This window comes from Nicotiana sylvestris, chromosome 1 (genome assembly GCF_000393655.2).
Source record: "Nicotiana sylvestris chromosome 1, ASM39365v2, whole genome shotgun sequence".
Classification (NCBI taxonomy): Eukaryota; Viridiplantae; Streptophyta; class Magnoliopsida; order Solanales; family Solanaceae; genus Nicotiana; species Nicotiana sylvestris.
Genome location: NC_091057.1, coordinates 52,902,332 through 52,929,404, shown reverse-complemented (window position 1 = coordinate 52,929,404; position 27,073 = coordinate 52,902,332). Strand labels below are relative to the sequence as shown.

The 27,073-nt window shown below is 38.0% G+C and overlaps 1 protein-coding gene and 2 long non-coding RNA genes across 3 annotated transcripts; 1 reads left to right on the top strand and 2 right to left on the bottom strand.

The window, feature by feature from the left end:
* Positions 1-268: 268 nt before the first annotated feature.
* LOC104242013 (uncharacterized) lies at positions 269-2,363 on the bottom strand. Its single transcript, XR_714860.2, has 3 exons — positions 1,900-2,363; positions 1,429-1,552; positions 269-581 (listed from the first exon to the last, which is right to left on the bottom strand). It is a non-coding gene; the product is annotated as an uncharacterized lncRNA (long non-coding RNA).
* Positions 2,364-16,703: 14,340 nt separating this feature from the next.
* On the bottom strand, positions 16,704-20,437 carry LOC104242011 (uncharacterized). Its single transcript, XR_714858.2, has 3 exons — positions 18,542-20,437; positions 18,005-18,439; positions 16,704-16,942 (listed from the first exon to the last, which is right to left on the bottom strand). It is a non-coding gene; the product is annotated as an uncharacterized lncRNA (long non-coding RNA).
* Positions 20,438-22,738: 2,301 nt separating this feature from the next.
* Positions 22,739-24,593, top strand: LOC104242012 (uncharacterized). The gene is made up of 3 exons (XM_009796984.2): positions 22,739-22,847; positions 23,600-24,279; positions 24,382-24,593. The coding sequence occupies exons 2-3, from the start codon at positions 23,622-23,624 to the stop codon at positions 24,432-24,434; spliced, it is 711 nt and encodes a 236-aa protein (XP_009795286.1). The 5' UTR covers positions 22,739-22,847; positions 23,600-23,621; the 3' UTR covers positions 24,435-24,593.
* Positions 24,594-27,073: the final 2,480 nt, after the last annotated feature.

Sequence of the window (27,073 nt, the reverse complement as noted above, 5' to 3'; positions counted from 1 at the left end):
GCATGATCTGAAAACAAATTAAGGGAAACATTTCCTAAATGCCCTATAGCCTCTCAATTATAAATATGGCGCGCAACACACCCATAAGTGAGACTCTACTAGGCACGACTTTGTAGACTTCCCTAGGACACGACCCGCTCTGATACTACTTTGTCACGCCCCGAACCTGGGGAGGTGTGGCTGGCACTCGGTGCCGTAGTGGCCCGAGCGAAACTCATTTATTCCTTTTTATAACTATCATGGGCCAACATGGCCACAACTCGTAATGTAAAATTGTAAGTGGACAAATGTTATATCAATGAACCATCGTTCATAAAACATGAATACATATGGGTTGTCAAGGCCTCTAACATACTGTATATAATAACCATGTGTCTACAAAGCCTCTAAGACTATTTGACATAAAATGGGACAGGGTGTCGGCCTACCCATAAGTTTATAGCAAAACTCTGACATGTGACTCATAGACTCGGCTGTACTCCGAATGAGATGGAGTCTTACCGATCCTTCACTGAATGCCAATCTCATCTTTGATGAAGGCTCGTCAAACTGATTATCTATACCTGCAAGCATGAATGCAGCTTCCCCAACAAAAGGACGTCAGTAAGAGTAATGTACTGAGTATGTAAGACATGTAAATAAGTAAATACAAGACATGGAAGAAAACGTGGAGTAAATGACTCAGCCTGTAAATCTGGATGGTTATGTAAATCAAAATTAGGAAATATCTTTAATGTCATGCATATGCATATAAATGTCATGTAATGCATAGGTCTGTATGTACATAACATCATCAAGCCTCTAAGGGCATCCCTATCATATCATTTCAGCCACTGTAGGCAACATCATCATCGTATACCAACTGATCATGTGGTGGTGCGTACATAACGCCATAACCTTTTTCTCATATCCCATATACATATATTTATATATATATATATATATATATATATATATATATATATATATATACGCGTATATAATATCATCTGGTGCTACTGTGGGCAAAATCATCAACGCATACCAGCTGATCAGGTGGTGGTGCGTATATAACGCCGTAACCTTTTCCCATATCCCATATAAATATAATATACATATATACGTGTATATAACGCCATCTGGTCATGGGTCAATGTAAATGTATAAATGCATGAAATGCATATGAAATGTGTTAATAAAATCTCCTTGGAATGCCATAAAATTCAATATACCTTTCGGATAAACTTTATCAAATATGTAACACACAAGTCTATTTGCTGAAAATTTATGAATAACATGTCAATAACATTTCATCAAACTCACCGCCTAGTATTAAAAAGGAGGTAAATTAATTAACCAGTAAAGTAAATAAAATAATGTTGGCTGATTAAAACACAAAACAATTGAAAGAGAAAAAAATATGAAGGGGGAAATAACATACAAGGATACCTGTTGTCATAATACAGACAGTAAATGATTGCTTAGGCTTCAGTAAACATACTTGAACATCAAAATGCAGATATTCATTCTCAAATAAAAATGTACTCCAAGTGGGCTTCAAACCTTCCAATTCCTACATCATTTAGCAAATTAGGTTTTCAATAAAAATTTCTCACCAGGTTTAATCATCATGAATCACCAATTCTTTTAAGGTAATGTTCTTTTAGATTGTGAATAAAATATATAGATTGCTTAATCATATAACATTCATGGTGCTATCTTGTGGTCATATGTGAAGTGGTTCAGGCTTTGTTCCAAATTTGATCAGAAGATATAACAATAATTCACACGGGGAATCAGGAATATAGATAACCTTAGTATTTTTATGAATAGAGTCATTTATGGAAGTTGTGCATTTTCTCATTTCGTTCATGTCGTATAGATCAAGCCAAAAGAAAAGAAAAAATAACCTTAACATACCTTTTAATGTCAACTTCCTACTTGTATATGTGAACAATCTCCTCAATTTTGAGAAAACCGATATAGGAAATACATATCTATGTTCACGGTTTGTTCTAATGCAAGGAGCGTTTCTAATCTCAAGCAAATGTGTCAGCCTGAAGCACAAGACATGTTTCCTCTTTCCTCTTGAACAAGAATACATCTCCTAGCTCATTTCTAAACACTGCTACAACACGCAAAAGAGGAGGAAGAAATTTTTTGAATCGAAAATTAAACCAGTCGCTTCACCTAATGTAACATCTGTGCAGAGGGTATAAGACTGGAGGAGAGGGCACAAGAATAACTGTAGGGTCAAACAACCATTAGAGCACACGTAAAAGATTACTTGAAAGTTCGATCTTTTCAAAGAACAAAATTCTTCTAACGTATAGAGCATTGTTTATTTGTGCAACTTCTCCCATATGTATACTCTCATATTTGTATTTTTTCCACTTCTCTAATCTTTGCTGTAAATATATATATATATATATATATATATATATATATATATATATATATATATGTCATAATGTGTCCATCCAAAAAAGGGAATATGAGTGGATAGTGGGGTCCACCTCACTTGCCACCATTTTGAGTTATTGTGAAATGTGGCATAGATGTCACATATTAGTCACACATTATTTTTGGAATGGGAGAGGGGGTTGCCTAACCTTGCATGCCTTCTCTAGTCTTTTAATTAATCTCCCATTCTATGCAAGAATGAAAATAATCTCAGATCTTCCTTTATCAAAGAATTGATTCTATTTCGGTTTTTCTTTGGTTATTCAAGGAAATGAACGTCATTTTAAGCAATGCCGCACAGTTATACATAGAATTAGGAAGTTAAAATTTCACTAGTAGTAATATCTTAATGTGTTATCACTCCATTCTAAATACCTTGTCCCACTTTTCTCATTCGTTTAAAAAAATTACCAATTCAAACCACATATATAATAATTACATTACCTTAATGTTGATGTGATGTATTTTCAAAATAATTATCCTATAATTTCCAGTTAACATTTACTAGAACTAATTAAACACTTTTCATACTCTAATATACTACCTTCGCCCAAAATGGAAAGTCTAAATTTCATTTAGAATAAAGGTTGAAACCGTAAATTGTCATGTGAAACCATATAAAATCAATACATATACTATTATTTTATTAAAACATACAAGTAAAACAATATACATATATTTTCTCAACTTCTAATTTTCCTAATCTCCTATAAAGAGTATAAATTTTTGTATGCTTAATTCTTAAAATGGTAAAAAGATAACTTTCTTTTCTTGTGAAAAATAAAATAATTCATATCTTTACAGTAAAGAAAATCTCATAAGTTATCTCATATTATGTGTATAATTTAAAACATATTCGAAAGTAGTAATATTAATAACTATATAAAATCATATTTTTCAAAAATTTTACAAAAATATTCCACCCAAAATACCATATCCAATGTATATAACGGCATCAAGGTTGTTAAACTTATAGGGTCTTATAATAACATAGTGACAATTCCTCTGTAATCTCGTGAATGGTCTTAATTCCTTGACATTCATATGGATTACTACGACTTATCCTAATAATAATGTATGGGATGTAACACCAATATGGGCAATCTTGCGTATATTCCGATCAGTGAGAGACCACTTACTTTGGATGTTCAGGCTTTAGCAAATCAGTTCGTGAGGTTGGATGTTTTTGGGCCCAACAATGATCTAGCTTGCACAGTCGCTCGGTCTTCATTATTTGAGCATATCAGGGATCTGCAGTATGATGACCCTTATTTACTTGTCCTTAGGGGCACAGTGTGGCACTGTTGTGCCAAGTAGGTTACAGTTGGAGATGATGGAGTTTTCAGGATGTAGGGCTGAGTTTGTGTGCCTAATGTGGATGGACTTTGAGAGTTGATTCTAGATGAGGCCCATAGTTCCCGATAATCTATTCATCTGGGCACCACTAAGATATATTAGGACTTGCGGTAGCATTATTGGTGGAGGAGGATGAAGAATATTGTTGTCTATGTAGCTCGGTGTTTGAATTATCAACAGGTAAAGTACGAGCATCAGAGACTTGGTGGTCTGCTTCAGAAGATTGAGATTCCTGAGTGGAAGTGGGAGCGTATCACTATGGACTTCATTGTTGGACTTCCACGTACTCAGAGGAAGTTCGATACGGTATGAGTTATTGTTGATAGGCTGACTAAGTCAGCACATTTCATTCCTGCGGAAGTCTCCTATTCTTTAGAGAGGTCAGCTGAGATCTATATCCGGGAGCATGTTCGTCTTCATGGTGTGCCCGTGTCTATTATTTCTGACCTAGGTACGCAGTTTACCTCGCATTTTTTGAAGGCAGTTCAGCATGAGTTGGGTACACGGGTGGAGTTGAGCACCGAATTTCATCCTCAGATGGGTGGACAGTCCGAGCATACTATTCAGATTTTGGAGGATATGCTTCGCGCCTGTCTTATTGACTTTGGAGGTTCTTGGGATCAGTTCTATTACGACCCGGCCAGTCATTTTAAGAATTTACGCCCCAATCCCCTATTAACTACTTTCCCCGTGTTTGTTTCTGCTATTGTGAGTTGACGGGACGGTTTATTTAGAGTTTCGGAGAGTTTTGAGACACTTAGTCCCTAAATGAGAGCCTAAGTTTTGAAAATTTGACCGTAGTCGGAATGGTGTAAAGATGGCCTCAGAATGGAATTTTGTTGATTCCATTAGCTCCGTTGGGTGATTTCGGGCTTAGGGGCATGTTCCGATCGTGTTTTGGAGGTTCGTAGCTAATTTAGGCTTGAAATGCCGAAAGTTGAGTTTTTGCAAGTTTTCGGTTCGATAGTGTGATTTTGATCTAAGGGTCGGAATGGGATTCTAGAGGTTGTAGTGGCTCCGTAATGTAGAATGTGATGTGTGTGTGAAAATTCAGGTCATTCGGACGAGGTTTGATAGACTTTTTGATCAAAAGCGTATTTTGAGAATTTTTGAAGTTCTTAGGCTTGAATCCGATGCTAATTGGTTGATTCGATGTTGTTTGAGGTGTTATGGAGATTTGTATAAGTTTGGATAGTGGTATATGTCTTGGCCGTGCTTTTGGTAGATGTCTCAGGGACCTCGGGATGATTTCGGATGTTTGACGAGAAGGTTTGGAGTTGTGAGTTGCAGCTGAAGCTTCAAGGCTGCTGTCATAACCGCACCTGCGGCTTGGGGATCACAGGTGCGAGATCACAGAAGCAACCAAGCAAACGCAAAAGCGGTTTGAGGCAAAAGGCAATTGACCGCGGATGCGGTCAGGGCACTGCATCTATGGTAAAGCAGTCGCAGGTGCGAAAGTCCCCCTTTAATGAAATGTCGTAGATGCGTCTGTGTCTTCGCAGAAGTGGGACCGCAGGTGCGGTCCCATGACCGCAGATGCAGTTTCACTGGTCAAAAAAGGGACAGAATCGAAGGTTTAGTTCAAAACTTGAAAAAATCAAATTGGAGCCCGGGAGAGGGCGATTTTGGGTGGAATTTGTAGAGGAAATCATTGGGTAACAATTCCTTAACCCTTTCTAGTTGTATTCCATTAATCTATTGTTAGTTTTGTCATTTAATTTCGAATTGGAGGTGAAAATGTGGGGTAAATTGGAAGAAAGTTCTTAGACCTAGAATTCGAATTTTGATTTGGAAATTTGATCTTGGATTTGGATAATTTTGGTATGCCTGAACTAGTGAGAGGATGAGGATTCTTAAAATACAAATTTTACCCAATTCCAAGGCGCGGCGCCGAGGGGCATTTTTGTTATTTTTATCTAATTTCGTGTATTAGCTTAAATTGTTTTTGTAGAATCAGTTACTTGAAGTGTTATTTACATTATGCAATAAAATTCAATATATTTGGGCCATTTGGAGTCGAGTACTCATGGCAAGAACGTGGTTTCAGGTTGATTTTGAGCCGGTTCGAGGTAAGTGGCTTGCCTAACCTTGTGTGAGGGACCTTACCCATAGGATTTGGTATTATTAATAATCGAAATGCCTTGTATGTAAGGTGACGAGTGCTTACTTGTGCTAATTGTTGAAAAACCGGTTTTCATTAAGTAATTACTAGTATGTTTCTTTTTCTGTTTATACTACTTGCAAATTTAAGCATGTTGTTAGCTTAGGGAAATATGTCTAATTGACTTAATTGCCTTACTTGCTCAAACTGCCTTATTTGGATTTCGTGCAGCATGCTAGGTTAGAAATACCTATTTTACCTTGGTATGGAACTTGAATTGGACTGTGTACTCTTCTCGTTGTTGTTGTGTGTTTACTTTGGGACTACGGGACGGTATCCTAGGAGATCCCCCTGTATGTTTACTTTGGGACTAAGGAACGGTATTCCGGGAGATCCACCTGCACAGTTACATTGGAACTACGGGAATTCACCCGGTAGATTCCCCCTGTATTGAGTATTTACATTTGGGACTACAGATCTGTATTCCGGGAGATCCCCTCGCATTATGAGTTGGACTACGGGACGGTATCCCGGGAGATCCACTGGATATTTATACTTGGGACTACAAGACGGTATCCTGGGAGATCCCCGCTTGTTATCTTTGTGCTGAGCTGTATTTTCTTTCTGTGTTTACTTGGCCTCCGTGGTAGTTGTTGCTGTCCTTTATATCATGTGTTACTTTTACTGTTGCACTTACTTATATTGTTTTGTTCTACACTGTTGAACCTTATATTTTATTTAACCTCAGTATGGCCCTGACCTTCCTCGTCACTACCCGACCGAGGTTAGGCTTGACACTTACTGAGTACTAATGTGGTGTACTCATGCCCTTTCTGCGCATGTTTTTCATGCGCAGATCTAGGTACTTCCACTCATACTTATCACACTTGAAACGAGGCACTTGTAGAGACTCCGAGGTATATCTGCTGCGTCCGCAGACCGTAGAGTCCCTTTCTACTCTCCCTTTTTGTATTAGCCCTTCTGTACTTTTGTTTCTTTGTTAGATATTCTGGAGTTAGATGTTTGTAGACATTCAAAGGCTTATGATCATGAGATTCCGGGTTTTGAGAAATGTTATTAGTTTTGAGTGTTGTTATTGTGTATGCCTAGCGGCATTTTAAACACTGCTTTATTTCACTATTTGGGTTTTTAATTATTTCCTTCCACAATTGTTGTTTATATTCCGCATTTTTAGGGTTACCAAGTCGTAGAGACTAGGTGCCATCACGATGGTTCACGGAGGGCGAATCGGGGTTGTGACAAGTTGGTATTAGAGCTCTAGGTTCATAGGAGTCATGAATCACAAGTTGGTTTATTAGAGTCTCGCGGATTGGTTCGGAAACGTCTGTACTTATCTGCGAGAGGTTATGTAACTGTTAGGAAAATTTCACTTCATTTGATTTCCTTGTCGTGTGAGATTTTGACATTACAATTCTAAACTTCTGTCTTCTATTCTCTCACAAATAGTAAGGACACGTGCTACTAGAGATGATCAGGCACCCGCACCCCTACTACAGCCGTCAGAGGTCGGGGCCGGGGTTGAGGCCGAGGACGCGCATGCGGTGTAGCCAGAGAACCCGCACGAGCTGCCACCGAGGTACCACCAGCAGTTCCAGCTGTAGTCCAGGTACCTGATACGCCTACTACTACTACTACTACTCCAGCTCTTTAGGAGACTCCTACATAGTTCATGAGTATGTACACCACTTTGGCTCAAACAGAGTTGCTTCCCCTTGTTGTAGACACATCTCAGGCTAGGGGGGAGCACAAACTCCCTCCGCCCGCATTCCTGAGCAGCAAGTGCATGTAGATCAGGTCCCAAAGATTATTCCTACATAGCCTGTAGTCCTAGGTAAGCCCGAGGACAGGGCAGCGGCTTCAGAGGATGAGCAGCGGAGACTTGAGAGGTTCAAGAAGTATGATCCTCCAGTATTCAGTGGGTTAGCATCAGATGATGCCTTGGGATTTCTGGAGGAGTGTCACCATATCCTCCACACTATGGGTATATCAGGACCGAGCGGGGTTTCATTCACTGCCTTCTAGCTTTGAGGAGCCGTCTATGAGTAGTGGCACACCTATGAGTTAGACAGTCTAGATGAGGTAGCTTCACTGACTTGGACCCAGTTTTCAGATATGTTCCTGATAGAGTTTGTTCCTCAGAGCCTCAGGGATGCATGGTGCGCAGAGTTTTAGTATTTGCACTAGGGTATTATGACTATTCTGGAGTATGTTATCCGTTACACCAGCTTGGCTAGACATGTCGCAGCCTTGGTTTCTACTATTCGTGATAGGGTTCATCGGTTTATTGAGGGGCTTATTCCCAGCATCAGGTCTAGTATGACTGGGGAGTTGGAGATGGATATTTCTTATCAGCAAGTGGTGAGCATTACTAGGAGGATTGAGGGAGGCCAAGAGGTCTCCAGAGAAGAAGAGAGGGAGGCCAAGAGGTCTCTAGAGTCGAGCCATTATTCTGGTGCCCGTGCCCCAGCTGCAAGTCATCATGGTAGGGGTTATATGAGTCGCCTTGTTCATTCAGCTTTCCAACAGCCAGTGGTATTCCAGCTCCTTCTAGGCCTCAGGAGCCTTTTTATGCACCTCTAGTATCTAGTACGCCTCCTACGCAGGGCGCTTTCAGTAGTCAGTCCAACAAACCTAGCCCGAGCCAGTCACAACCACCACATCCTCCCAAAGCTTGTTTTGAGTATGGTGATACATGCCATATGGTGAGGGATTGCCCCAGACTTGGGGGGGCACCTCATAGACTTCTCAGCCACAGCGTACCCCGCAAAGTTCTTAGGTTATGGTTTCAGATCTAGTTATTACCCCACCTGCTTAGCCAGATAGAGGTAGAGGTCGCCCTAGAGGGGGAGGCTAGGCCAGATACTATGCCCTTCCTGCTCGTACCGAGGTTGTTGCCTCCGATTCTATCATCATAGGTATTATACTGGTTTGTCACAGAGATGCATCAGTTCTATTCGATCCAGGCTCCACTTACTCTTATGTGTCTTCTTATTTTTCTCCACATTTGGGTGTACCTCAGGATTCTTTGAGTTCCATTGTTTATGTTTTTACTCCTGTGGGAGATTCTATTGTTGTGGACCACGTTTATCGGTCGTGTTTGGTTGCTCTTAGTGGTTTTGAGACCAGAGCCAATTTATTGTTGCCTAGCATGGTATATTTTGATATTATCTTGGGCATGGACTGGTTTTCACCCCATTATGCTATTCTCGATTGTAATGCCAAAACTGTGATGCTGGCTATGCCATGTGTACCGCGAGTAGAGTACAAGGGTATCTTAGATCATACTTACAATATAGTTAATTCTTTTCTTAAGGCTCGGTATATGGTTGAGAAGGGGTGTGATGTGTATCTAGCTTATGTGAGAGATGTTAGTATTGATACCCCGTTAGTTGATTCAATCCTAGTAGTACGGGATTTTCCTGATGTGTTTCCAGCTGATCTTCCGGGTATGCCGCCTGATAGAGATATTGATTTTGGCATTGATCTGTTACCGGGCACTAAGCCCATTTCTATTCCTCTGTACCGTATGGCCCCTCCTGAGTTAAAGGAGTTGAAGGATTAGTTACATGAATTTCTTGATAAGGGTTTTATTAGGCCCAGTGTATCACCTTGGGGTGCTCCTGTCATGTTTATGAAGAAAAAGGATGGTTCTATGCGTATATGTATTGATTATCGCCAGTTGAACAAAGTTGCAGTGAAGAACTGTTATCCTTTGCCTCGTATTGATGATCTGTTTGACTAGCTACAATGTGCACAAGTGTTTTCTAAGATTGACTTACGTTCAGGGTACCATGAGTTGAAGATTGGGGAGCCAGATATCCCAAAGACTGCTTTCAGGACTCGGTATCATCATTACGAGTTCCTTGTTTTGTCATTTGGGCTGACCAATGCCCAATCAGCCTTTATGAATTTGATGCACAGTGTGTTCCGGCCATATCTTGACTCGTTCGTCATTGTCTTTATTGATGATATTGTGGTATATTCCCGGAGTCGGGAAGAGCATGAGCAGCACCTCAGGAAAGTGCTTCAGACTTTGAGAGAGGCGGCCTCGGAATGGAATTATGTTGGTTTTGTTAGCTCCATTGGGCGATTTCGGGCTTAGGGGCATGTTCGGATCATGTTTTGGAGGTCCGTAGCTAATTTAGGATTGAAATACCGAAAGTTGAGTTTTTGGAAGTTTCCGATTCGATAGTGAGATTTTGATCTAAGGGTCGGAATGGGATTCCGGAGTTTGGAGCAACTCTGTAATGTTGAATGTGACATGTGTGTGAAAATTAAGGTCATTCGGACGAGGTTTGATCGAATTTTTGATCGAAAGTGTATTTTGAGAGGTTTTGAAGTTCTTAGGCTTGAATCCGATGCTAATTGTTTGATTCGATATTGTTTGAGGTGTTGTGGAGATTTGTATACGTTTGGATAGTGGTATATGTCTTGTTTGTGCTTTTGGTTGAGGTCCCGGAGACCTCGAGATTATTTCGGATGTTTGATGAGAAGGTTTGGAGTTGTGAGTTACAGCTGAAGCTTCAAGGCTGCTGTCATAACCGCAGGTGCGAGACCACAGAAGCGGTCAGGCAAATGCAGAAGCGGTTTTAGGTAAAAGGTAATTGACCGCAGATGCAGTCAGGGCACCACAGAAGCGGCACTGCATCTGCGATAAAGCAGTAGTAGGTGCGGAAGTCCCCCTTTAATGAAATGTCGCGGATGCGACAGGGTCGTCGCAGAAGCGGGACCGCAGGTGTGGTCCCATGACTGTAGTTGTGGTTTCACTGTTCAGAAAAGGGACAGAATCGAGGGTTCAGTTCAAAACTTAAAAAATCAAATTGGAGCTCGGGAGAGGCCGATTTTGGGAGGAATTTGAAGAGGAAATCATTGGATAACAATTCCTTAACCCTTTCTAGTTGTATTCCATTAATCTATTGTTAGTTTTGTCATTTAATTTCGGAATGGAGGTGAAAATTTGGGAAATATTGGAAGAAAGTTCTTAGACCTAGAATTCGAATTTTGATTGGGAATTTGACCGTTGATTTGGATAATTTTGGTATGCCTGAACTCGTGAGAGGATGAGGATTCTTAAAATATAAATTTTACTCGATTCCAAGACGCGGTACCGAGGTGCTCTTTGGTCATTTTTACCTAATTTTGCGTATTAGCAAAGAATTTGTTTGTAGAATCAGTTACTTGAAGTGTTATTTACATTATGCAATTGAATTCAATAGATCTGGTCCATTTGGAGTCGAGTACTCATGGCAAGAACGTGGTTTTGGGTTGATTTTGAGCAGGTTCGAGGTAAGTGGCTTGCCTAACTTTGTATGAGGGACCTACCCCTTAGGATTTGGTATTGATAATCGAAATGCCTTGTACGTAAGGTGACGAGTGCGTACTTGTGATAATTGTTGAAAATTCGGTTTTTATTAAGTAATTACTAATATGTTTCTTTTCCTGTTTATACTACTTGCAAATTTAAGTCTGTTGTTAGCTTAGGAAAGCATGTCTAATTGACTCCTCACTTGCTCAAACTGCCTTATTTGGATTTCGTGCAGCATGCTAGGTTAGAAATACCTATTTTACCTTGGTATGGAACTTGAATTAGACTGTGTACTCTTCTCATTGTTGTTGTGCGTTTACTTTGGGACTACGAGACGGTATCCCGGGAGATCCCCCTGTATGTTTACTTTGGGACTATGGAACGGTATTCTAGGAGATCACCCTGCACATTTACATTGGAATTACGGGACTGCACCCGGTAGATTCCCTCTATATTGAGTATTTACATTTGGGACTACAGATCAGTATTCCGGGAGATTCCCTCGCATTATGAGTTGGACTACGACACAATATCCTGGGAGTTCCACTGGATATTTATATTTGGGACTACAAGACGGTATCCTAGGAGATCCCCGCTTGTCATCTTTGTGTTGAGCTGTATTTTATTTCTGTGTTTACTTGGCCTCAATGGTAGTTGTTGTTGTCCTTTATATCTTGTGTTACTTTTACTGTTGCACTTACTTATACTATTTTGTTCTACACTGTTGAACCTTATATTTTATTTAACCTCAGTAGGGGCCTGACCTTCCTCATCACTACCCGACCGAGGTTAGGCTTGGCACTTACTGGTACCGCTATGGTGTACTCATGCCCTTTCTGTGCATGTTTTTTATGTGCAGATCAAGGTACTTCCACTCAGACTTATCACGCTTGAGACGAGGCATTTGTAGAGACTCCGAGGTATATCTGCCGCGTTCGCAGACCTAAGAGTCCCTTTCTGCTCTCCCTTTATGTATTAGCCCTTCTGTACTTTCGTTTCTTTGTTAGATATTCTGGAGTTAGATGATTGTTGACATTTATAGGCTTGTGATCATGAGATTCCGGGTTTAGGAAATGTTATTCGTTTCGAGAGTTGTTATTGTGTATGTCGAGTGGCATTTTAAACACTGTTTTATTTCACTATTTCGGTTTTTAATTATTTCCTTTCGCAATTGTTGTTTATAGTCTGCATTTTTAGGCTTACCTAGTCGTAGAGACTAGGTGCCGGCACGATGGTTCACGAAGGGTGAACCGGGGTCGTGACAAGTTCTTGCCATTATCAAAGTTTCCCTACACCAATAGCTATTAGTCAAGCATCCAGATGGCTCCCTATGCGGCATTATATGGTAGAAGGTGTCAATCGCTAGTTGGGTGGTTTGAGTCAGGGGAGGCTTGGTTGTTATGTACGAATTTGGTACGTGATGCCTTAGATAATGTTAAGATCATTCACGATAGGCTTCATACAGCTCAGTCCAGGCAAAAGAGTTATGCCGATCGTAAGGTTCGTGATGTGGAATTCATGGTTGGTGAGCGAGTGTTGCTTCGGGAGTTGCCCATGAATAGCGTGATGAGATTTGGGAAGAAGGGCAAGCTAAGCCCTAGGTTCATCGGGCCTTTTGATGTTCTTGATCGAGTGGGAGATGTGGCTTACAGACTTGCATTGCTGCCAAGTTTATCAGCTGCGCATCCAGTGTTTTATGTGTCCATGCTTCAGAAGTATCACGACAATCCATCCCACGTGTTTGCCTTTAGCACTGTCCGGTTGGACAAGGACTTGACTTATGAGGAGGAACCGGTAGCTATTTTAGACCGGCAGGTTCATTAGTTGGGATTGAAGAATTTTCCTTCAGTTCGTGAGTCGTGGAGAGGTCAGCCTGTTGAGGCAGCGACCTAGGAGACCGAGTCCGATATGCGAATCAGATATCCCTATCTTTTTATTGATTCAGGTACTCTTCTATGTCCGTTCGAGGATGAACGATTGTTTTAGAGGTGGAGAATGTGATGACCCAAGGGGTCATCTTGTATTTTAGAATCCAAATCCAGGTTCTGAGGCCTTGAAAACTTCATTTTCCTTCTCCTCGATTTGTGTGCACAGTCCGGGCACATTTCCGAAAAGCTTTTATGTGAAATTGAAGAAAAATATTGAATTTAGCCTTTAAAATTGATTAAAGCTGACTTCGGTGAACATTTTGGTAAACGAACCCGGACTTGTGATTTGACGATCCCGTAGGGTCCGTAGTAAAATATGGGACTTGGGCGTATTCCCGGAATCAAATTCCGATGTCTCTAGCCCGAGAAAAGAATTTGTAAAGAAAGTTATTTGCTGGAAAATATAAGGACTTTTTGGAAATGAAATGGTGTGTGATCGTGTTGGTATTGGACTCGTATTTTGGTTCCGGAGCCCGGTACAAGTTTAAAATAATAACTAAGTCAAATCTGTGAAATTTGGTAAGAATCGAAGTAGATTTGGTATAAATCGGACCCTTAGTTGAGAAAATAGAAATTTCAATGTTCTTAAAAATTTCTTGAATTTTGGTGTTAAATTCGTTGTTTAAGATGTTATTTTGGCGATTTGATGACACGAGCAAGTCCGTATGATATTTTTAGACTTATGTGCATGTTTGGTTTGGAGCCCGAGGGCTTGTGTGAGTTTTAAATAGGCTACGCAGTGGGTTAGGACTTAGGAGAATTTCTGTTGCAGCTGTTGCAGGCTCTGATCTCGCAATTGCGAGGTCAGATTTCGCAATTGCGAGCCTCTCAGGCTTGGCAATTGCGAGGGTTTGATCGCAATTGCGAAGAAAGCCTAGGCCAGCACTTGTTCGCATTTGTGAACCTCCCTTCGCAATTGCGAAGTCATCAGGGAGGGGCCAATCATCGCAATTGCGACAAAATGCTTGCAATTGCGAGAGGAGCAGACATGCAACAGGTTTTCAATTGCGAAGCCTGTCTCGCATTTGTGAGCTTCGCAATTGTGAAGCTCCTATCGCAATTGCAACATCTGCACTTGAACAAAATATCTTCTAGACGGGATTTTCACTTCATTCTTAAAAATTTCAAAACCTAACTCCTAAGGGCAATTTTTCTAGAGCAAGTTATTCCCCAAATCATAGGTAAATGAATCTTAACTCTTTTTCTTCAATCTAGGGTTTTTCATGGGAAATTGGGTGTTCTTGGGTAGAAATTAGGATTTTCAAATTTTGGGGATTTGGACCTCAATTTGAGGTCAGATTTCAAAACCAATTGCATATTAGAGTTTGTAGGTGAATGGGTAATCGGGTTTTTGTTCGAACTTCGAGTTTTGACTAAGCGGGCCCGAGGTTGGGTTTTGACTTTTTGGGGAAAACATTGGGAAATTTATATTCATGCTTTAGAATTGGTTTATTTAGCATTTATTGATGTTATTAAGTAAATTATGACTAGATTCAATCGGATTGGAAGTGGAACCGAGAGGTAAAGTGGTAATTGAGGCTTGATTTTTGTCCGTGGAATTGAGGTAAGTGTTTGGTCGGAGCTTGAGGGAATAGGTGTTGTGGTCTTATTTGCTACGTGTTAGTGTTGAGTACGACGTATAGGTGTGGTGACGAGTATCTATACGTTGGTGTTGAGCATACCCGTGAGTCTTATACCATGATTGTTGTGACTCTATTATGTATTGTCCATGTTAAATTGATGATTATCGATGTTGAACAAGACTTATGATAATTTCTTTGTAATTGACCATTGTTGAGTATTGGCTCAAGTTGAGATTTATTTTGTGAAGTAACTATTGAAACGATATTGGTTATAGCTGATTCCCTTGCCAGGATGTTAATTATTTCTATTGTTGAATCCCTTGCCGGGACGTATTGTTTCTATTATTTGGGTGAGGAAGAGTATAAAACACGAAGGGTGATGTCGTGCATGCTATTGTGAGTGAGTGTTAATGCACGAAGTGTGATGGTGTGCCGATATTATGAGTGTTAATGCACAAAGGGTGATGCCATGCCGATATTATGAGTGTTAATGCACGAAGTATGATTCCATGTCGATATTGTGAGAGTTAATGCACGAAGGGTGATGTCGTGCCATGATTATGAGAGTTAATGTATGAAGGGTAATGACGTGCCATTTCTATTGTTTCTTATGGTGAGAACGAGGGTAAAAGTACGAAGGGTGATGCCATGCACGTGTTACTGTTTCATTATTCCTATTGATACAAATATCATGTTCATTATGCTTCTCTATTAAATTACTGTTAGAATTTGATATTCCCCATAGCATGTTCCCTTCCCATCTTTATCTCTTATTTTCTGTTATTATTGTACTGCTCGTATATGATTTAACTACACAGGTTTATATGGTTGTCGTGTCCTAGCCTCGTCACTACTTCGCTGAGGTTAGGCTCGACACTTATCAGTACATGGGGTCAGTTGTATTGATACTGCACTCTACACTTTTTGTGCAAATCTCGGTGCCGGACCTTGTGAGTAGCTTGAGGTAGCTGCCTTCAGTCCAAGGAGACCAAGTTAGATCTGTTGGAGTCCGCAGAGCCTGAAGTCCCCCTTTCCCCGCTTTAGTTTACTACAGTCTCTTTTCATTTCGAGAACAGTTGTACTTTTCTTTCTAAATCACTATTTGTAGAAATTCGTAGATGTTTGTGAGATTGTGACACCAGATTATTGGGGTAGACATGTATTGGAGTATTTTGAATTGTTATAACGCTTCCACGCTTTATATCTTCTTAGCCTTAGTTACTATTTATCTCTATTTGGGATAATTTCTAATGTGTTAAAATCATAGTAGTTGGCTTGCCTAGCTTTCATGAGTAAGCACCATCACGATCCCGACGGTGAAAAATCCAGGTCGCGATAGGTACAAATTTATGTGAGTTTTGGCGCAAAATTATGAATGAGGTTAGATTTTTTTTAAAACCATAATCACTTATATAAAATCTATATCTATACTATATTAAAAGCATGAAGGCTCTTAACAAAATATCATTCGCCTATTTTTTCCCTTCGTAAGTATATATACAACTATGGCAACCCTTCGAAAACTATTGCAATAAATACACTAACCGTCCCTATAGGGCTATTGGGACGGATATGGACGCGTTCCGTGATTCAGCGTTATAATAGGTCTATTGGAACGGTTATTTGCAATGGTTTGAAAACCATCTTCATAGATAGGGATATTGCGATGGTTTGGACTATTACCGTTGTTCTATCTACAGAAACGGTTTTCTTTTTTGTTGGGACGGTTATAATCCGTCCTGGTATAATAATATAGGTGACTTTTTAAGTCTATTGCAATGGTTTTCATGATATATTGCAACGATGTTTGTGATATATTGGAAGAATTATCAGTACCCTATTGCAACGAATATTATAGCATATTGGAACAGTTATTAGGGGCTGCTCTTATTATTTGCTAGGTCTATTGGAACGGTAATATTCTCTATTGCAACAAATTATAATTTCTGATATTTATGGAAGCAAAATGAGAAATATTTTCCTATTCTATGAAATTGTTTACACCATATCCAACTAGCATTATCCATGTACAAAAATAAAATATGGATACATTGTTTGGTCAACAATTCAAAAGTCAAAACAGATGAGTTTGCCTACAAAAAGTACTAAACTAAAATATCCTAAAACATAATAATAGAAAGTCTAACAACGATCAACAACACTCAAGTAAGGTCTTCGTCACTGCTTTCATCCGCAATCGCTGCACCTACAAAAAACAATGAGAAATAATTAAACAAAATTTTTAGGATAATTGAGTCATAAAGTACTTAAAGCAGCTTCAAGCACAGATTCAGTTGATAAGCAATGCAAGAAACATGGAGTCTCAAATGATGATGCCTCCACTGTCTACTATAGGATTAATGCAACCACATATTCAGATGCCTTTACTAGGAAGAATGGGCATGGGTGTCAATCTTGGCATGACACCAGGAATACTTAACAATATGACTGCTAATAATTGAATCACAAAGTAATTGAATAACCAATTTGATAACTCGAAAATTTTCAAACTCTCTAAATTCTTAAATTTTTCGGCGAGTTTCCTTTGTAAATATGACTCGCAAAATTTTCAACATGCTCAAAACATCATTTTGTAAATACGGCAGTGCAGAACCTACTACGGCTGACATCTACTAAACCAAAACAACATCACCTAAACAATATTATGTCCTGCAGTTATTGAACCAAAACAACAACAGAATATGCTATTACGAAAAACAACATTATAACCAACAACTGAACATACTACGGCTTAGGAACAAACAAAGTCTCTCAACTTTCGCTTTCCCTCTTAATTTTCTTACTCATTTATTTCTTAGCAAAAGAACAGTCCCACCTTTACTAGCCAACTCAAAATCAATGTAGCAATCATCTAACCAATATTCTCTAAGCATATACTTCTGGAAATCGTTAGTCACTCAATTACTTCACGATCTCATGTAACAATAATGAATCATAAACCTATTATTTATAAAAGAGAAGAGGAAAGCAAAGAAACAATGGTTTTAGTAACATAAAATAAGGCCCTGCAAAACCAAAAAGAAGACTCTCTATTAAGGATTTATACATGTTTAGAAGAACAATGAATCAACTATGTTCAAGGCAGTTGACAAATTCAACCACATCACCAACATCAGATGACCACCAATATTCGCATATCTGTATGCACTTATGGATCAAGACCCTAATTAGTTTATCAACTTTAGGGATTTTATTTCATGTAATATTAAATCAGTACTTTTTCATTTTAAATAAGCAATATTAATACCTGGAATGAGTTGGCCTTCTTTGTTGCTATCAGTAGATGGACGACGGATTGGTTCCAAAGTAGCTGCTGTGCAGAAGAAGCTTCTCACTGAGAATTATCACCCAATGCCGCTAGAACAATGTTAGCATCAATATCAATTCCAGAATGCTGATGTCCTGCAAGTACATCTGCAACAACTTCTTGACGGATTGTTGCCTTTTGTTCCTCAAATTGTTCCTCCATTCTTTGTATCTTCTCGTCCATTTTTTGTAGATAATTTGTAGTCTTTGAATAGTATTCAAAACATCCTACTTTCTCTCTCAAAGAAGTTCTTGTAACCCCTCATCTATACTATCTCAGATGTCCCGGATGTTCAGACCCTATGACAGATGCAAATGCATCTGCAGACTCATTGCCATTTTCGTTTTGTTGTGCTTCAATTTCATCCATTTCAGCCTTCAAAGCAAATTCAAACAAATAGAACAAGTAAATAAAAAAGTAAACTAATAAAAACAAATAATTGATCTCGATATAACAATAGTTAAATATAATTCGCACAATTTTACTAGTTGTGTCTTCATCCGAGCACTTGTATGATCGCCCATCTTTCCTTTTTCGTGTAGTTACAAAGACTTTCTTTGTTGATAAAGAATCCGAAGTTTTCTTATCATTTTCCTAGTTATATGAAAGTGAGTTAGCATTCCTGGTGATCTACCATGTAGTAAACAACAGCCAAAATTGAGAAATATTTTGCCATGATTTGCTAGTTACACACCAACTTAGAGCGAACTAAAGCAAAACTTCTTTTTCCAGTAGTGTGAGGATTCTTCAACTTTTTTCGGTAATCAATATTAATTTGGGATATTCTCTGCAAGAAGAAAGAAACATCAAACAACAACTTACAAAATCACTAAGCAAATTCATGCAGTGCCCAAAAAGCAAACCATGACTCGAGTTTTTTAATTTACATGTATAGACCGGCCATGTCGTATGGGGTTGAGTCTTGGCCAGTTAAGAAGTCACATACCCAGAAGATGAAAGTTGCAGAAATGAGGATATTGAGGTAGATGTGTAGGCACACTAGGCTGAATAAAATTAGGAATGAAGATATTCGGGAGAGGGTCAGAGAGGTTCCGATGGACGACAAGATGCTGAAAGCGCGGCTTAGATGATTTGAACACGTACAAAGAAGAAGCCTAGATGCCCCGGTTAGGAGGTGTGAGTCATTGGCTTTGGTAGGTACGAGAAGAGGTAGATGGCGGCATAAGAAGTATTGGGTCGAGGTGATTAGATAGGATATGGCGCGACTCCAAATTTCCGAGGACATGACTCTATATAGGAAGGTGTGGAGGTCAAGAATTAGGGTTGTAGATTAAGGGGTAGTCGAGCATTAGGGTCGTTGGTTAAGGGTTGTAGGTTAAGGGGTAGTCGGGCGGTCGATTTATGTTGTGTTTCAGACTTTTGTATAATATTTGTGGTACTGCTTTTCCATCTATTTGATATCTCTCACGTTGCTGATATTACTTTTTCGGGTTTTGTTGTCATAGATCTATTGTCTCAGTGCCGACGGTCTCCCGGAAACAGCCTCTCTACCCCCTCCGGGATAAGGGTAAGGTCTGCATACACTTTACCCTCCCCAAACCCCACTGAGTGGAATTTTACTGGGTTGTTGTTGTTGTTGTATGTATAAGCACATTAGTTATTTATACAATTATACTAAAATTTAAACCCTCGTACCTAAGTTATTAGGATAATTCTCATCATCTTCATTATAGATCACTCATGTTCTTCAGTACAAGCCATTCGAATATATATGACTGATTATTCTTAGAACTTAATTGATCACTCAAGTCATATAGTTCATCCTTAAATAGCACAATCAGTCTAGAAGCTACGGACCTAGTGTTAGACAAGGTGAACTAAAGAAATATCAGGACACCTCTAGTAAGGTGATATTATACTAGAGGTATTACATACCATTCACTTGTACATGATATACATAAAATCAGCCTAATCGTTTTAAAATAAACATTAATTTGTGGTCGCCACAGTAAGCTCAGATAGAACTATCTTGACAAAGCGACTATTATCAGAACATGATATCCAGGAACTCACTGTTGATTAAGGAAGCTCCATTGTATGTAAGGTGCTATAGGAAGCAGCATCAGGATGTTTTGCCAACAAAAAGAAACTATACATACTTGATGTTGGGTCTTACTCTTTGACAAACTAACTAGTTGGCTAGTCTTTACAAATAGCAGCAGTAGTGAATAGAGTGTATATGCAGTAGCAATAAAGTAAATAGCGCAAAAAAAACCAGCAACAGTTAAGCAGAGAAAAAAGGAGAAAACATCCCCATAAACTTTAAGAAGATGAACTTTAAGAAGAAGAAGAAGAACTTTAAGAAGAAAAAGAAGAAGTTCAAGAAGAAGAAGTAGAAGTAGAAAGAAGTACACATACCTGGAGTTTCTGTGAGTTCCAATACCTAAGGAGTTTCTTAAACTGAGAAGCTGGAACATCTTCAGGGATATTTTGCAGTCAAGTTTCATCATTGTGATATGCGTGAAAGTGATCTTTTTTCAATCTACTCTTGTGCTTTCTCCAGGCAATTTGTACTGAGTCTAAAGTATATTTTTTTCTAGCTTCAGGAATATCATATTTATGCTACAATTGATGTCAAATATATTAGTGCAGAAGATATGAGATTTTTAACTAAAAATTGAAAATTAAGAAGTTCAGACCTTGGTATATTTACATATATCCTCTTTTGTGTCCATCTTCCTCCAATCCAAAATATCAAGAGGACATAGAGTCGCATTCCTTGCCAATATGCCGAGGAATCTTCCAAACTCTATCACAACTTCATCACTAGGACCAACGGGTTGATTTAAGTTGTTAAGTAAAATCACTTTACGCTCATGGCGTCCATGTACACTTTTCATCTTTGTTCTATCTCTTTTTCTTGGTTGATAGAAGGGCCTACAATTATATGATCCAAAAAAAACCACCAAATCAGTATTGTTGATATGTTATTTATGACTGCAATAGGATGTAATATTTTTAGATAAAATCTATATGTTCTTACCTTGTTCATCTACAGTAGGAGTTGTAGAATCCAACTGAACTTGTTTCTCCACTTGTTCATCTATTACTTTGTGGTAGGAGTAGTTGATCTAGTTTGTACATGGGCTGCTACTCCTGAATATTGTGGCAGTAGCAGATTCTCTTCAATGATATTCAGACGCTCTTTGTTTAATTGTTTAGCAGGAACAACATATTTTGCAAAAGTGATTGATCTAGTTTGTACATGGGCTACTACTCCTGGATACTGTGGTAGATTCTCTTCAATAATATTCGAAAGCTCTTTCTTTGATTGTCTAGCTGGAACACCATATTTTGGCTAAACAAACTCGTTATTTGATTTTCCAAAGATGCCATTGTTCTAGGTTTTGCATATGTCGCACTTGTCTTTCTTTTGGGCTTTGAAGGTCTTTCTTCACACATGTCTATCAGAATATGAGAAGAATATATGCAACAATGAGATAAATAGCAGCAGTAACGCACAGAAAGAAGGAAAGAAATAGTAACGTAGAGAAAGGAGGAGGAGAAGGAGGAGGATGATGATGATGATGAGGAGGAGGAGGAGGAGGAGGAGAGTTTCCAATATGAAACTGACATTCAAAGACTTGACCCTTGACTTTCAATACATATAACTCGAATATGTATTGAAATTGCTTAGTGTCCTTCACTTTCTCAATAGAACACTATTTTGTAGTGTAAATTTGAAATGAAATTGGTCAATTCACTCTTAAATTGAAAAAACAGAGACAATGTCCTGAATTCTTCTCTCTACTATTAAGGAACTACACTAGATATTCTATGAGCATCTTGCCTTTTGGGTATAGTTTGAATACAAATTTTCTTTAACTCATTCAATTCATTTGTAATCGATTAGATTGAATGAGTTAAAGAGGATTTCTATTCAAAGCATACACAAAGTTCAAAAAGTATAATGCTTATAGAAAATCTAGTGATTGTTCAAAATTATACCAAAATAAAATACAATACACAGCAAAAGCAAATATTAATAAAGAGCCTCTAGATTATTGAAGTAGAGATGCTTTTGTTGCACAGAATGTCAATTAAACAATTGGCTATCATATACTTACTACCGATGCTCTAAATCTTGCTTTTATAAAATAAAAAAATAGCTTAACAAACTGATGTCTAAATCTTGATAAAAAGAATTATGTATCTTACTACTTGATAAATGTACTACATGTTGTAAGTAGTACTGTATTTCATAGATGTATACTATATATATCGGCCTCTCAGAAAAGGAAACATAAAGAAAATAACTAAAGAAGAATATATTAAGACCACAACAATAAATCGAATGACTCAAATATAAAAAGTAAGAAAAACCAACAGATGTCGATAATTAAAACAAGGTATTATGATAATTGTCATTCTAAAACTAATGAACCATAACAAGTAGGCATTGTAATAAATAGCACTCGTTATAGCGCAAAAAGCATGTAGCGATGCGAGGCGAGGGTGTGTCGCTTCAGAGCAGCTGTTGCGTTACGATACAAAATAGTGGTCGCCTCTCTCTGTGTTGCGTGAAGCGACAGTGTCCCGAGAAGCGACTGTAGCGTCGCTATTTTTTATAAAAAAAAAAGAGAAAGGGAGAAGATTTAAGTAGGAAATTAGGGCTTGACCTTGACATTTGGTCTTCGAGCTTTTCACCTGCGAACAAAAAAACAGAGTTTCAGCGATTAGTCTTCTTCAAACCTTCAGCGATTAGTCTTCTTGTTCATCATCTGGCTTCATCTCTTCAAGCTTTAACACCGAAAAAACAGAGGTATGCTTCTTCTTCTTTCTTCTTTCTTCTTTCTTCTTCTTCTTCTTCTTCTTCTTCTTCTTCTCTTCTTCTTTCTATTTTTTTTCTTCTATTTTTTGTCAAAAGAAACAGAGCCAAATAGTATTTGTGTTGTATTTATCGAGCAAAAATTGGGTCTTTCTTCCTCTCTTAATTTTTTTACTCTGTTTGTCTTCTTCTTTATTTGTTGTTTTTCCAGAGGCAAAAAATTCATTTTTGTTCTCCTTTCTTTACTGTTTCAAAGGCAGAATCATTTTTTTTGCTCTATTTTTTTTGTCTTCTTTCTTCGCTATTTTTTTCTAGAGGCAGTAGGATTATAGAGTGTTATATGCAATTAATCGGAATAGTATTATAGAGTTGAATTAATTGCATATTGACTTGATAATTCTTTTTTATAAAACAACATTGAAAATTGAAATAGCGTCATCCGATAGTAATAAACGAAATGATGTAACTTGGAATTATGCTATACAAGGCTCATCATGATCCGCAATTAAATATGTATTTTGTGAAAAAATATATCATGGTGGGATAACTCGTCACAAGCAACATTTAATAGGTGGATTTAAAAATATAATACAATATCCCCTTTATCTGCCTGAGGTTAGGGAGGAAGTAAAAGCATTTGTTGATAAGAAAAATGTGACAAGAACTCAAATGAATTTTGAAGCATCGGTAGATACTCCCCCCCCCCCAAAAAAAAAAAAAACTCATAAGATATCTACTGGTTCTAGTGCTTCATCCACGGAACGTACAATGACAAAAGGTCCTCTTAACCTTTATTTCTCGGCAAAACAACAAGAAAAGGGAAAAGGTGAAGAAGGTTTAGGTTTAGAAGCCAAGAAGATTTTAAGAGATCGCGCCGTAAGTGCCTTTGCAGCATGGATGTACGATGCATGGCTTCTTTTCAACTGTGTTAACTACAAAACTTTTGATAAATTTATTGAGGTCGTAGAACAATATGGCCCAGGAATGAAGCCTCCTAGCTATCATGAAGTTAGAGTAAATTATCTTAAAAAGGAGGTGAAGAAGATAGACCAAATTATTGAGGAGCATAAAGTGGAATGGAACAAGTTTGGATGTTCCATTATGATGGATAAATGGACAACAGAGAATAGAAAAATGATCATAAATGTGTTGGTGAACTCTCCAAGGAGTAGTGTTTTTCTTGAATCTCACGATGCTAGCAACTCTTCTATGGATCGAAGCAAAATGTACAACTTGTTTAGAAAGACTATTGATAAAATTGAAAAGGAAAATATTGTACAAATTGTTACAGATAATGCGAGTGAGAATATTAGTGCGGGGAAGATGATGGAAGCTATGTATCCAAATATTTATTGGACTCCACGTACTGCCCATTGCATCAACTTAATGTTTGGTGACATATTCAAGGAAAACCCATATGCTTCAGGTAACTTTAATATAGTTATCTTTAAAAGCCTTTAACTTTATTTATACTTATGTCCTATCTTATTAAGTATTAACTATAAAATTGTTATTGTTACTTTTACAGTTTTTACTAAGGCCGTCAAGGTATATTCTTACATCAGTCAGAGGCCGTTGTAGTCGAATTTGATGAGGAAATTCATAAATGAAAGAAATTTGGTGAGACCGGCCAAGACGATTTGCAATAGCTCTCTTAACTTTGCATAGTTTTTACTTGCAAAAGAAAAATTTGTAAAAACTAGTTCTTTCGAATGAATGGAAAGATAATAAATATGCAAAGGAAGCTGCGGGAAAAGAAACTGCTAAAGTTCTTATTTCTCCATCATTGTGGAATGACGTCGTTCGGGCTTTTAAAGTTGGTGGTCCTTTGATTAAGGTGCTTCATATGGTGGATGGGGAGAGGAAACCACCAATGGGATACCTTTATGAAGCTATGGATAGAGTCAAAGAGAGTATTACAACGTCATTTAAGGGAGATGTTAGGAAATATGAGAAAGTTTTTGAGATAATTGATACCAGGAGGGACAATCAACTCCATCGACCTTTACATGCAGCAGGCCATCTCCTAAACCCAGGATTATTTTATAAGAACACTAGAGATGAAACTTTAGCTTCAAAGGTGTGAATTGGATACCATTCATGTCTTGAAAAGTTGATCCCTAATTCAGCGACGATAGATCATATAGGGGAGGAGTTTGGTAAGTACTCACAAGCAGAGAGCCTATTTGGTTTACCAGCTGCCATTAGAGACAGAGACATAAGGTTGCCAAGTAACTAACTTTAATATAGATATCCTTATAACTTTAATTTATTTTATTTGATTTATACTTATTAACTTTTAAAATATTTTTCTATAGTTGAATGGTGGAAGCAATTTGGACATCAAACTTCAAACTTGCAAAGGTTTGCCATCAAAGTACTAAGCCTAACTTGTAGTGCATCTGGATGCGAGAGAAATTGGAGCGTATTTGAGCATGTAAGAAGAAGATTTATTATATTAATATACTCTATATTGTATTATTATTAGTATCTATTAATTAATCTAAATAACTTATGCGCAGATTCACGCCAAGAAAAGGAATAGGCTTCAGCTATCGCGTCTCAATGATCTAGTGTATATTAAATATAATAGAACATTGAGTCGACGTTATGAAGCTCGCGATACCATTGATCCAATTTTGTTGGACAACATTGACGAGGCAAATGAATGGTTAACTGGAACACCCTAAAATCATGAAGATGAACAAGTATATGAAGGAGATGATCTTGATTAGGGTATTGTTTCTATGGCGGTTGGAGTTGAGGAGAATATCTATGGACTTAGAGGGAGTTCTTCAAGTTACAAGGGAAAGAGAGTAGCAAGTTCAAGACGGTCCCTAATTGATAAAGAGTCTGAGGATGAAGAAGATGATAGCCAATATAATGCTAACATTAATGATGTTGTAGAATTTGAAAATCTTGAAGAAGAATAGATATTGCTTGTTTTAGAGTTTAGACTATTAGACTTTAATTTATGAATGTACTATGAGTCTATGACTATCTTTTGAGTCTTTATTTTTTGAATAATATAATTATTAATATATTATTGTTATTGAGTTTTTAGTTATATGTATATAATATTTTATATTTTTGTATAAATTGTCATTTCACATCAAAAAGGCGAGCACTTCGTTGCGCGCCTCTCGCCTTAGTGAAGTGGGCCCTCGTCGCTATTTGTCGCCGCACGCTATCCAAAACATAGCAAGTAGGACAAGGGGCTAAGATACAAACTTCAATCTTTGACAAGTACGTAACGCACATCATTCTCTCAGATGCTAATCAATCTTTCAAAACAGATTTTCCACCACTTGAACGAAACAGATTTTTAGCATATCCAATCAACAGAAAACTAAAGAACAATAAACAACACAAAGACAGACCTCCTTCAAGGTAGTGAACTGATTGATATGTGCAGTCGGGACATTAGAGCGTGAATCCCAGGCACACTTTCAAGAATTGTATTTCAAACTCTTCACATTCAGAATAGGTATTTCATGCTTTTTAACCAACAATTAGAAACCAAGGCATCAATTTATGTTTACAATTGGCTTATACATCAACAAAGAGTCGGCAAGGCGATCGAAGAGAAAATATATCGTAGTAATAGAGCCAAGCGACAAATAGCCAGTGAGGCAACGACAATAATAAAGAATGTGCTTTTTAAAGTAATAGAATGCGGGCAAGGTTATTAATAAATGAATAACTAACAACTCATACTAATTACTAGAGCTAAGCTATATTAGTATGAGTCACTTTAATAATTTCTCTCCTGATAGACAGGCAACTAATTTCAGACTTGATTGAATTTTTCTCCAAAGATGAGTAAATACTGCCATGCTTGAAATGATACTTGAGATGCATATAACATCAAGTGATACATAATAACGAATAGGACAACGAGCATCGAACATCGATAGCGAACATCGAACATGGGTTTCTACCAAGAAATAAAAACCTACCAACAAAACCCCCAATTTTACAAACTAAAAATCATAAACAAATTTGAGCAAAACAACAATTTTTCAGCAAAACAAATTACTGAAAGTAAGTAAAATAATTGGTTATGAAGAATACTATCAGAGAAGAAAGCAGATCGAAAGAAGCAACGAACAATTTCAGTGCTCAACGAACAACCATACAAACATCGAACAGGGGAAAACACCAACATCCTACATTAGAGATTGCCTTACATTAACCGGAGCATGTAACAACCCGGCCGA

Bases quoted from the DNA above. Each gene is read 5' to 3' on its own strand.
- LOC104242012 (XM_009796984.2), top strand. From the start codon at position 23,622: ATGACAAAAGGTCCTCTTAACCTTTATTTCTCGGCAAAACAACAAGAA. The intron at 24,280-24,381 runs GTAACTTTAATA...TTACTTTTACAG, and splicing joins GGAAAACCCATATGCTTCAG to TTTTTACTAAGGCCGTCAAG.